The 12659-nt window shown below is 52.8% G+C and overlaps 1 protein-coding gene across 5 annotated transcripts in view; it reads left to right on the top strand.

Moving 5' to 3' along the window:
• IL34 (interleukin 34) overlaps nucleotides 1-12376 on the top strand; it is a 77721-nt gene extending 65345 nt beyond the window's left edge. For 3 of the 5 annotated variants that reach the window (XM_057299987.2, XM_057299988.2, XM_055099287.2), the window contains 5 exons: nucleotides 6230-6363; nucleotides 8287-8364; nucleotides 8648-8806; nucleotides 11305-11440; nucleotides 11691-12376. In XM_057299987.2, coding sequence (XP_057155970.1) covers nucleotides 6230-6363; nucleotides 8287-8364; nucleotides 8648-8806; nucleotides 11305-11440; nucleotides 11691-11881 — 698 coding nt within the window. In that variant the 3' untranslated portion in view covers nucleotides 11882-12376. Of the gene's footprint in view, nucleotides 1-6229; nucleotides 6364-8286; nucleotides 8365-8644; nucleotides 8807-11304; nucleotides 11441-11690 lie in introns of all 5 variants that reach the window. The other 2 variants (XM_055099285.2, XM_055099286.2) reach the window with 1 other exon arrangement.
• Nucleotides 12377-12659: the final 283 nt, after the last annotated feature.

Here is a 12659-nt window from a genome sequence, read left to right as displayed (position 1 = left end):
AGGCCAAGGCAGGAGGATGGCTTGAGGCCAGGAGTTTGAAACCAGGCTGGGCAGCATAGCGAGACTCCATCTCTAAAAAAAGGAAAATTAGCCAGGTGTGGTGGCATACATCTGTAATCCCAGCTACTCAGGAGGCTGAGGTGGGAGGATCACTTGAGCCCAGGAGGTTGAGGCTGCAGTAGCAAGGATCGCATCAGTGCACCGCAGCCTGGGCAACAGGGTGAGACTGTGTCTTTAAAAAAAAAAAAAAAAAGGAGAAAAGAAAAAGAGAGAAAGAAAAGCAAGGGAGAGGGGAAAAAGCTCCAGGAGGGGTGGGTCTTAGGACCAGGCAAAGACTGGCTGGGGGATGAGGGAGAAGGAGAGCAGCAGATTGAGGTGGGGGCTGGTGCCCAGGGGCTGGGGTGCTGAGGAAGTTGGGCTGCCATAACCAATTAGAAAGCTTCGGGTGGCTTAGAGCAACAGGAATGTATCGTCTCACAGTTCTGGAGACCGGAAGTGTGAGATCAGGGTGCCTGCAGGGCTGCGTTCCCTCCAAAGGTGCTGAGGAGCCTCCCTTGCCTCTTCCAGCTCCTGGTGGCTCCTGGCTTCCTTGGCTTGTGGCCTAGTCACTCAGATCTCCCTCTGTCTTTGCGTGGCCTTTCCCTTTGTGTGTCTCTGTGTCCTCTCCTCTTCTTCCTAGGACACTAGTCACTGGATTTAGGGACCTGCCTAAATCCAGGATGGCCTAATCTTGACATCCTTCATTTAATAATGCCTGTAAGTGGCACAGGACAGGCGAGCCCCCAAGGGGGCTTAGCCTGCAAGGGTTCTTGGCTTTGCCTAGGAGAGAATTCAAGGCAAGCTGGTGGTAGAAGAAAACAGCTTTACTGAAGAGATGTTATAGCTCCGTGCCAGCTCCTGCAGAGCAGGGCTGTGCCAGAGGAAGCGTACTGAGGAGCAGCTCGGGGTCGTTTGCAGTCATATTTATACCCACTTTTAATTGCATGCAGATTAAGGGGCAGTTTATGCAGACATTTCTAGGGAAGGGGTAGTAACTTTTGGGGCATTGGGTCATTGCTATGGAAAGCGGTGGTAACTCCCAGGCGTTGCCATGGCAATGGTAAACTGACATGGCACACTGCTGGGCATGTCTTTTGGAATGCTGCTTCTGCCCCGTCCACCCCTGTTTTCACTAGTCCTCAATTTGGTCCAGTGTCAGGGCTCTGCCTCTGGAGTCGGTCCTACCTCCTACTTCACAAAGACCCCATTTCCAAACAAGGTCACACTCGGGTTCGGGTGAATGTGGATTTGGAGGAGATGCTATTTAACCCACTGCACAGGTTCAGATTTGGTCCCCGGGGCTGGGGGTGACAAGCCTCACTTGTCACTGCACATAGGGTCAACCCAGGGCCAGGGAACCAGGAAGGGAGTACCGTACTCACACAGATCTTTCTTCAGCTTCCTCTTTGTCTTGCAGGTTGTTTTATTATTTTATTTTTATTTTTATTTTTATTTTTTGAGACGGAGTCTCACTCTGTCACCCAGGCTGGAGTGCTGTGGCATGTTCTCAGCTCACTGCATCCTCTGCCTCTTGGGTTCAGATGATTCTTGTGTCTCAGCCTCCCGAGTAGCTGGGACTACAGGCACCTGCCACTGCGCCTGGCTAATTTTTGTATTTTTAGTAGCAATGGGGTTTCACCATGTTGGCCAGACTGGTCTTGAACTCCTGACCTCAGGTGATCCACCCACCTTGGCCTTCCAAAGTGCTGGGATTACAGGTGTGAGCCTCCGTGCCCAGCCTGTCTTGTGGGTTCTTACCTCTGGGCTAAGGCAAGGGCAGGGTGGGTCTCCTGACCAAGGTCAGGGGTGGCACTGGCTGTGGGGTTCCTGGTGTGCAGAGCATGTGGGGGACAGTGGTCTTGAGGGTGGGGCTGTGCTGTCCCTGCCTGGTCCCTGTTTGTTAACCTGTTTCTCTGGGTGGGTGGAGGCAGCAAAAAAAGAAACTTGCCCTTAGCAATGATGTTTGGGCTGCACTCAGAGGAAGGCTGCCCAGTTGGGGGAGAGGCAGATCATCTGTGGACAGGGTTTCCCGGGCAGCTGTGTCCCCACCGTGTCAGGCTGGGAGGCTCAGTGTCACTCCAAGGCACAGTCCCTGCCTTGAGGCCACAGCTGCCGGGTCCCCAGGGCCCCAGAACGGGACACAGAGAAGGGCAGGTGCTGTAGGGTTGGGAGGTGAAGTAGACGGCCAATGGTGATGGCCACACAGGAAAAAAGACCCAGTGTGGACAGAGATACTGATTTTTTTAAAGAAAAGCTGAAATTTTGAATTGTTATGTGAAATCCTTATGGACCAGAGGTGGCCCTCGGGACACCAGCTTGCAACTGTTGCTCTAGGTCTGTGGTTCCAGACCCCCAGCCACAGCTTTACCTGGGACCTTGTTAGAAAGGTAGACTCTCTGCATCCTAGACTGGTTGAGCAGAGACTCTGGGGCAGGCCGGACAACCTGTGCCTTAACGAGCTCTGCAAGGGATGTCAATGTCTGCTCCCATTTCTACTGCTTGAGGCAAATCCCCAAATGCACATATGAAGTTCTCAGCACGCTGGGCTGTGCAGTGTTTAACTGCGTTATGGATTCACATACAGGCTCACGCCTGTAATCCCAGCACTTTGGGAAGCCGAGGTGGGTGGATCACAAGGTCAGGAGTTCAAGACCAGCCTGGCCAACCTGGTGAAACGCCGTCTCTACTAAAAATACAAAAAAAATTAGCCGGATGTGGTGGCGCACACCTGTAATCCCAGGTCATGAGTGAATGGGGAAGGTGGTGCTGGAGACAGAGACCAATGGGGGCTGGTGCAGGAAGGGGAGACCCTGGCGTGGTGATGGGGGGGAGAGAAGAGTCTCTGGGAGGCTTCGAAAGAGGTCTGTGTTGTGAGAGGGTACCTAGCGCAGGGCAAAACATGAGCCCAGGAGGCAGGGATGATCTTGACCTGCAAGGGTAGATGCTAAGCTGAGGGGTTCAGGACTTAGGACAGAAAGTAAGCAGATGTTAAAGGGCCAAACACTGGTTCAGTTCATGTTTATCTGTTCTTCTCACCCAATACTGTATCAGGCACAGGGGAAGAGAGAGAGAGGAAGTGCAAGATAGATTGCAGACTTGCAACTTAGCAAAAAATGTGGGGCTATATGGGGTACAGGGCTTGAGGAGACCTGAGGCTCTGAGCTGAGCAAGGGCACTCCTGGTGGGAGGTCCTGCAGGGACAAAGGCGAGGCAGGAGGCCTGAGCAGGGCAGGTTTGGAGAAGGCAGTGGGGAGGTAGCAAATGGGTGGTGTGGCCCAGACCAGAGGGGCTGCAAGGACAAAGTCTTCCAAGATGCTGGGGAGTGGGGAAAATCCAATCAGTAATTCCTGCTCATAGCTGGGGGTGGCTCAGGGAGGTGACTCAGCCTGCCTGACTGCTTTTGTAAAAAAAAAAAAAAAAAAGAGGATGGTTATTGCTTTTGTCTGTAACAATAATACATATGGATTATAGAATATAAAAAATGTCCTGGGTGGGTGCGGTGGCTTATGCCTGTAATCCCAGCACTTTGGGAGGCTGAGGTGGGTGGATCACGAGGTCAGCAGTTCAAGACCAGCCTGGCCAACCTGGTGAAACCCCGTCTCTACTAAAAATACAAAAAAAATTAGCCGGATGTGGTGGCGCACACCTTGTAATCCCAGCTACTCGGGAGGCTGAGGCAGGAGAATGGCATGAACCCAGGAAGCGGAGGTTGCAGTGAGCCAAGATTGCGCCACGGCACTCCAGCCTGGGCGACAGACCAGGACTCCGTCTCAAAAATAAATAAATAAAAATAAAAATAAATGTCCTGCAAGGCCAAGGCCAGGTGTGGTGGCTCATGCCTGTAATCCCAGCACTTTTGGAGGCCAAGGTGGGAGCATCACTTGAGCGTAGGAGTTCAAAACCAGCCTGGGCAAGACAGCAAGACCTCCTCTCTACAAAAAATTTTAAAAAAAATTAGCTGGGTGTGGTGGTGGCACCTGTAGTACCAGTTACTGGGAGGCTGAGGCAGGAGGATTGCTTGAACCCAGGAGTTTGAGATTGCAGTGAACAATGATGGTGCCGCTGCACTCCAGCCTGGGCGACAGAGCAAGACCCTATTTGAAAAGAAAAACATGAAAAAATCTCCCATAGAGATTTGGTAGTCATGCTATGAACACAGATAGTGTTGAGTCATGCTGTTTTTAAGCTTCACTAAGCATATCTAATTGTTCTCATAGCACAGCCATATCTTTGACAATGTGATTTTTATTGGCTACATGCACTATTATGGAACGTCTAGGCCATTTCCAGATTTTCACTGTTATAAAATAAATGCTGCTCTGTACATCTTTGTTCATAATTTATTGGTTATATCTTTTTTGCTTTTCTTCCAATTTATTCCTAGAAGTGTATTTACTGGGTGAAAGAGTATAGACATTTTTAAGGCTTAGTGGTTTGAAGGGTGCAGATACTATTAAATCCATTAATAACAGAAATTGCTAAATTGCTTTCCAGGACAGCACTTGTCTCACTACTTGGCCAACATCAAGTATTAATTGTTAAAACGAAATGAGCTGGGTGTATGACCGGGCATGGTGGCTCATGCCTGTAAATCCAGCACTTTGGGAGGCAGAGGCAGGGAGATCAACTTGAGGTCAGGAGTTTGAGAACAGCCTGGCCAACATGGTGAAACCCCATCTCTACTAAAAATACAAAATATTGGCCGGGTGTAGTAGCCCCTGCTTGTAATCCCAGCTACTTGGGAGGCTGAGGCCTGAGGCACGAGAATTGCTTGAGCCTGGGAGGTGGAGGTTACGGTGAGCTGAGATTGTGCCACTGTACTCTAGCCTGGGTGACAGAGAAAGATTCTGTCTAAAAAAGAAAAAGCTAGGAAGCTGGGTGTAGTGGCACATGCCTGTCATCCCAGCTACTCAGGAGGCCATGACGGAAGGACCGCTTGACACTAGGAGTTTCAGACAAGCCTGGGCAACATAGCAAAACCCTGTCTCAAAAAAAAAAAAAAAAAAAAAAAAGCCCCAACAACCCAAAACCACAAACACAAAAACTTTTTCATTTGAATAAAATGGGCCAGGCACAGTGGCTCACACCTATAATCCCAGCACTTTGGGAGGCTGAGGCAGGAGAATTGCTTGAGCTCAGGAGTTCGAGGCAAGTCTGGCCAACATGGCGATACCGGGTCTCTACAAAAAATAGAAAAATTAGCAGGCGTAGTAGCGTGCAACTGTAGTCCTAGCTACTCTGGAGGCTGAGGCAGAAGGATCGCTTGAGTCTGGGAGTTCTAGAATGCAATGAGTCTTGATCCCACTACTGCACTCCAGCCAGGGTGACCAAAAAAAAAAAAAAAAAAGAAAAATTATATCTGATTGTTTTAATGTGAATTTATTTATCTAGTTAGTGAGTCTGATATTTTGGGTAGTTGCTGGCCTACTTCTGTTTTATTCTTTCTGCTCTGATGGACTTAACCTTTATTCATATTTGTTGCGAATTCTCTCCTTTTTTTTCTGTTCAGTCACATGGAAATCGTATAGGCTGTTTTTGGAGTCACAGTGACCCCCAGTGGCAAAGGATGGTAATGTTTCAGCGGCTCGTTTGTTGCAGGAAGAGAGGCAGCCAAGTATGAGATCTGCTTAACGTCCTAGAATGACCAGACTGGAAGGCGCTACAGACCCGCTGGCATAGTTAGCTGGGAGGGACACTAAGATCAGATAGAGCAGGAAGGAAAGTGGTGTGGGGCGTGGGTGACTGAAGAGTCATTTGTCAAGTTGAAACCAGAATCCAGGATGATTCGATCTCCTGAATGCCGGGCTGGAAAACCCAGCAACGAGCTTTGAAAACATATCACCCGGACACCAGGGGCAGAGGCTGTCCTGGGCGGGATGTTGTGCCTGCCCCACGGAGCGAGAGAAGCGGGGAGACCAGACGTCGACCCTGAGGCGTGCCTCCTGGGGGGCTCCAGTGGCCGGCATGGGGTGGGTGTGGACTCTCTGCACTGCTCGTGCCTGCCTGACCTTGCTGTTCTGGAGCCAGACCCCAGGGAAAGCATTCCAGATCCCGTGCCCCCCACCACACCTTTCCCATCGGTGCTTGTCACCTATGCAAATGGATGATGGTTGTGCTCGGCTTTGCATGTTGTGGACGGCGTGGATGAGATGGAAGGTGCTCATGTGCTCTTGTCGGGTGTGGTCCACAGATCTTGGGATCTTCCTTGGCGTGGCCTTGGGGAATGAGCCTTTGGAGATGTGGCCCTTGACGCAGAATGAGGAGTGCACCGTCACGGGTTTTCTGCGGGACAAGCTGCAGTACAGGAGCCGACTTCAGTACATGGTAACCACGTGGGCACCAGCTGTGTCCCTGTCCCCGCGTCCCGGGGTTCACCTGGCATAGGCCTCTGGACATTCAGAGCCCTTCTTAGGACCTGTGTCAGTCCTGAGCCGACCATGGCCTGTTTCTCTGCCTTTCTCCGAAACCTACCCATGCACCTGGTCTGCACTTACTGACCCCCCTCCTGCCATCTCCTGGGGCCTCCACCCCTCCTCCTCGATCTCACTTTAATCCCACCTCCACGTTGGCAGTCACCATATGACTCAGGAATGGACACCTGGAGCTCTTTGACGAACCCCAGGCACTTATTAGCCAGGGAGCTAAAGACCTAGAAATCGGAATGTTTGGTTCTTTTTGCAGAGTGGAGATGTCTGTGTGGCTTTATGCATCTTTTTTTTTTTGAGACGGAGTCTTGGTCTGTCACCAGGCTGGAGTGCAGTGGCTCAATCTTGGCTCACTGCAACCTCCACCTCCCCGGTTCAAGTGATTCTCCTGCCTCAGCCTCCCGAGTAGCTGGGACTACAGGTGCGCGCCACCATGCCCAGCTAATTTTTGTAATTTTAGTAGAGACGGGGTTTCACCATGTTAGTCAGGATGGTCTCCATCTCTTGACCTCGTGATCCGCCTGCCTCAGCCTCCCAAAGTGCTGGGATTACAGGCGTGAGCCACTGCGCCCGGCCCTTTTTTTTTTTTTAATTTTTTAACTTTTCCTAAAAATCCTTTTCTTTTCTTTTGAGACAGGGTCTTGCTCTGTTGCCCAGGCTGGAGTGCAGTGGATAATTTCAGCTCACTGCAACCTCCACCTCCAAGGCTCAAATGATCCTCCCCCCTCAGCCTCCCAAGTAGCTGGGACTACAGGCATGCGCCACCATGCCCAGCTAATTAAAACTTTTTTTTGAGTAGAGACAGGGGTTCACCATGTTGCCCAGGGTGGTCTTGAACTCCTGGGCTCAAGCAATATGCCCACCTTGGCCTCCCTAAGTGCTGGGATTATAGGTGTGAGCCACCATGCCTGACCGATGTATCTTTTTAAATTAATTAATTTAATTTTTAGAGACAGGGTGTCACTCTGTTGTCCAGGCTGAAGTGTAGTGGCGGGATTATAGCTCAATGTAAACGTAAACTCCTGCGCTCAAGTGACTGTCTCTCCTCAGCCTCCCAAGGTGCTGGGATTACAGGCGTGAGCCACTGCACCTGGCTTGTGTCTTTTTTATTTTAACAGCTTTACTGAGATATAATTTACATATTTATATATAAAAGACATAATTTACTCATTTAAAGTGCACAACTCAAAGAGTAAAAGTTCACAGAGTTGTGCAACCATCACCATCATAGGTTTTAGAACATTCTCACCCACAAAATAACATGTTTTTCTTGAAGTAACATGTCCTCACTCTTGAGCCTGAAATTTCTGCCTTAACAGGAACTGTGTATTTTGTTTCACCCTCCCTGAGTCCCAGAGGAAAGTGAAGTGTTTCTATCCCAGTTGGGAGCCAGGCATACCTCTCTGCACAGGACCACCTCTGCCATCGAAGGTCTGGGCCCTGAGTTCTCTCCTCCTACATCAAAATTCATCTGGAGGCCGGGCGTGGTGGCTCATACCTATAACCCCAGCACTTTGAGGGGCTTGAGCCCGGGGTTCAAGACCAGCCTGGGCAACATGAAGAAACCCCATCTCTACAAAAAATAAAAAAATCATCTGGGCGTGGTGGCACACACCTGTAGTCCCACCTACTTGGGAGGCTGAGGTGGAAGGATTGCTTGAGCCTGGGAGGTCAAGCCTTCCGTGAGCCATGATGCTGCCCCTGCACTCCATACTGGGTGACAGAGTGAGACTAACTGTTAAAAAAACATCATTTGGGAGGTTGGGGAGCCTGCTGGTCATTTCTACTTCTGGCCTCATAGTTTGTTCTTGTGCCTCTCCAGAAACACTACTTCCCCATCAACTACAAGATCAGTGTGCCTTACGAGGGGGTGTTCAGAATCGCCAACGTCACCAGGCTGGTGAGAATCCCTTCCTGGGCTGGGGGGACCCTGCCTCCTGCGACATCCGGTGGTCCCCAGCCTCAGAGGCGCGCTGGGACTGGCAGGTGGTGCTGCTGGCCTGGGGCCTCTCCTCAGCCCCGAGAGCAGGCTGGCCCTTGGCCCAGGCACATGTTTGTCCACTGTCCACAGCGGACGGCCCACGTCTGCTCCCTATGCAGGGGCAAGTCCCTGGTGAGGGGGTGGTCAGAGCCCAGAGGCCCATGTCTCCCGAGTTGCAGTGACTTCCCTGTTTCCGCAGCAGAGGGCCCAGGTGAGCGAGCGGGAGCTGCGGTATCTGTGGGTCTTGGTGAGTCTCAGTGCCACTGAGTCGGTGCAGGACGTGCTGCTCGAGGGCCACCCATCCTGGAAGTACCTGCAGGAGGTGCAGATGCTGCTGCTGAATGTCCAGCAGGGCCTCACGGTGAGTTGTGCGGAGGAGTGGCAGGTGGGGGTGTGTGTGTGCACACGTGTGTGCATGTGTGTGAGGTGTGGCCAAAGGCTAGTGAGGGAAAGGGTGAATACACGGAAAGATGGGCACAAGCAGAGGGACGTGGGAGAAGTGGGGGAGGGGTGCAGGAAAAGAGGCCTGTGGAAGGAAGAGGCAGCCGTGGTGGTCATGAGAGCCGGGCTCGGGGTGCAGGCGATGCCTCTGAGACTCTGTTCTAGGCTCTGCCTCTCTCCCTCTAGATCCTGGGCAAGTCATCGTACCCTCTTTGTTTCTGCAACACGAGGGTCCTGGAGGTGGGGTAGGGGGAGAGGGGAAGAATGGATGGAGCACAGGGAATGTTTAGGGCAGTAAAACATGCTGCAGGCCGGGCGCGGCGGCTCACGACTGTAATCCCAGCACTTTGGGAGGCCGAGGCGGGTGGGTCACCTAAGGTCAGGAGTTCGAGACCAGCCTGGCCAAATGGTGAAACCCCGTCTCTACTAAAAATACAAAAATAAGCCAGGCCTGGTGGTGGGCACCTGTCATCCCAGCTACTCAGGAGGCTGAGGCAGGAGAATCGCTTGAACCTGGGAGGCAGAGGTTGCAGTGAGCTGAGATTGCACCATGGCACTCCAGCTTGGGCGACAAGAACGAAAAACTCCATCTCGAAACAAAAAACAAAAAACTATGCTGTATAATGCATTCATGGTGTATACATGACATCATGCATTTGTCACAACCCACAGAACTGTACAACAGAGAGTGTGAACCCTAATGTAAATTATGGACTTTAGTTAATTAAAAAAAGAGGTCCCCCATCCCTGCCCCGCTCAGAGAAATTGATCTGAGGCCTCAGGGATATTATCCTCTAAAATGCCTGAGTTGTAGTAAAAAAGGAAGGTGGCGAGATGACCCATGCAGGCCGTGTGTGCTGTGGGACCTCTCCCCGTCCCCACCAGACCTCCTCAGGACTCTGGTGCACACCTGTCCCTGGGATCCACCTGCTGCCCTGCCCAGCCAGCTGCTGACAAGGCCCAGCCTGTGGGGAGAACATCCCAGGCCAACTGTGAGCTTCCGATGGTGAAAGGGCTTAGGGACTAGCACCTGTTTTGCAGCTGCCTGGAGCTTTCCTGGAACCAGACTGGTGGGGAGGCTGTCAATTCTTACAAAGTCAGGAGACCCCTTGATCTGCTTGGTGGCTCTTTTTCTTGTTTATTTCATTTTATTTCTTTTTTATTGTTTTAGAGATGGGGGTCTCGCTATGTTGCCCAGGCTGGTCTTGAACCCCTGGCCTCAAGTGATCTTTCTGCCTCAGCCTCCCAAAGTCCTGGGATTACACCCTGCCTGGCCTCTGTGGTGGCTTTTTTTTTTTTTTGATGTGGAGTCTCACTGTGTCGCCCAGGTGCATTGCAGTGGGGCAATCTTGGCTCACTGCAACCTCCGTCTCCCAGGTTCAAGCAATTCTCCTGCCTCAGCCTCCCAAGTAGCTGGGATTATAGATGCCTGCCACCACACCTGTATTTTTAGTAGAGATGGGGTTCTGCCATGTTGGTTAGGCTGGTCTTGAACTCCTGGCCTCAAGTGATATGCCTCCCTCAGCCTCCCAAAGTGCTGGGATTACAGGTTGAACCACCATGCCTGGCCGTCTCAGTCTTTTCATGGCCTTCTGCCCTGTTTCCATGTCTGTCACCTTTCTCTTACAAGGACATCAGGCATTGGATTTAGGGCCCACCCGAAATCCAGGATGATGTCCTTCTAAGATCCTGAACTTAATTACCTCTGCAAAGAATCTATTTCCAAATAGGGTCACATTCACGGGTACCAAGGGGTAGGACCAAGACAGCTTTTTGGGGGAGGAGAGGGACAATTTGGCCCAGGACACGTTGCCTTGTTGTCGCCCCCTTCCAGAAGATCACCCCCCACGTTTCCCATGATGCTTTCTACAGTGGCCCTGACCTCCTGTTCAGGGACTTGCTTCCCTTGGTGCCACGGTGCACCCCACATGACCCTGTTGTTGCGTATCGTGGAGAGAAACCACCCCAGCTTGAAGCTGGACACCCTGCCCTGTGTATGTGACTTAAGCCTCAGTGTCTCTGTGAGGACCTTCTCTTGTTCCTTGGAGTTGATGGAGATGTCTGCTTCTTGAGGGACAGTTTTCCCCAGGTCAGGGGGTCCTCACGCAGTGGTGGGTGGCCGTGCCTGGGTGCGGTTTGCCCCACTTTCCTCACTGTCCTGGTCTACGCCCTTTACTCATTTATCAAGGATGGAAAAGCGAAGCCTCTGAGTTGTACATGGGTGAGGGGTGGCATCTGGGACCCTCCCCATGCCCACAGGAAGAAGATGGTGAGAAATAGCTATCCAGGCTCATGGTCACAGGAAGTCTGGTCCTTCTTCCGGGGTTTGGGCACCTCCAGGTGACTGGACAGCCCTCACGGCTCTCCTGGGGTGCGGCCCCATCTCGCCACCGCTCCTGACGGTTTCCCCCTTTCCAGGATGTGGAGGTCAGCCCCAAGGTGGAATCCGTGTTGTCCCTCTTGAATGCCCCAGGGCCGAACTTGAAGCTGGTGCGGCCCAAAGCCCTGCTGGACAACTGCTTCCGGGTCATGGAGCTGCTGTACTGCTCCTGCTGTAAGGAGCTCTCAGGGGATGGCGCCTGGGGGTGGGAGGCCAGGCATCTGGGCCCACCCAGGCCAGCTGGCAGAGCTGGCGTCCTCCCGGACATATCCTCTGCTCCCCGGGGCTACAAGCCATTTCTGGAAGCCAGGATGGGCCCTGGGTAGAGTGGGGGACAAGCACATGTGGCTTGGTTTAGTGGGGAGGGTGGTCTTGAACACTGCTGCAGTCTTTTCTTTTTTTTTTTTCCCCCTATCTCTTGCAGGTAAACAAAGCTCCGTCCTAAACTGGCAGGACTGTGAGGTGCCAAGTCCTCAGTCTTGCAGCCCAGAGCCCTCATTGCAGTATGCGGCCACCCAGCTGTACCCTCCGCCCCCGTGGTCCCCCAGCTCCCCGCCTCACTCCACGGGCTCGGTGAGGCCGGTCAGGGCACAGGGCGAGGGCCTCTTGCCCTGAGCACCCTGGATGGTGACTGCGGATAGGGGCAGCCAGACCAGCTCCCACAGGAGTTCAACTGGGTCTGAGACTTCAAGGGGTGATGGTGGGAGCCCCCCTTGGGAGAGGACCCCTGGGAAGGGTGTTTTTCCTTTGAGGGGGATTCTGTGCCACAGCAGGGCTCAGCTTCCTGCCTTCCATAGCTGTCATGGCCTCACCTGGAGCGGAGGGGACCTGGGGACCTGAAGGTGGATGGGGACACAGCTCCTGGCTTCTCCTGGCGCTGCCCTCACTGTCCCCCCGCCTAAAGGGGGTGCTGAGCCTCCTGTGGCCCGCAGCAGTGAGGGCACAGCTGTGGGTTGCAGGGGAGACAGGCAGCACGGCGTGGCCATTCTATGACCCCCCAGCCTGGCAGACTGGGGAGCTGGGGGCAGAGGGCGGTGCCAAGTGCCACATCTTGCCATAGTGGATGCTCTTCCAGTTTCTTTTTTCTATTAAACACCCCACTTCTTTTGGTTTGCTTTACTTTGCATCTTCAGGGGTGAACCTGGCGGGGATGGGAGGTGGCCAAGTGCAGGAAGTGGAGGGGGGCAGGGCTGAGGATGCAGATTTGGAGTGGATGGAGCCTGCCCAAGGGATGTGGAATGAGAGGGATGCCAGGGATGGAGTTCCGGCCCGGCCCGGCCCAGCCCAGCCCAGCCCAGCCCAGCCCAGCCCAGGGGCCTCTGCAAGCCTGGGTTGGGGGAGGCAGTGTTGGGCTGATACCCTGGCTTTGACTCTTGCCATCCTCCCTCCGTCC

The sequence above is a fragment of the Pan paniscus genome, chromosome 18 (assembly GCF_029289425.2).
Source record: "Pan paniscus chromosome 18, NHGRI_mPanPan1-v2.0_pri, whole genome shotgun sequence".
In the NCBI taxonomy this organism is placed as follows: domain Eukaryota; kingdom Metazoa; phylum Chordata; class Mammalia; order Primates; family Hominidae; genus Pan; species Pan paniscus.
The sequence above is the reverse complement of the archived record's forward strand: the minus strand, read 5'-3'. Positions and strand labels throughout refer to the sequence as shown.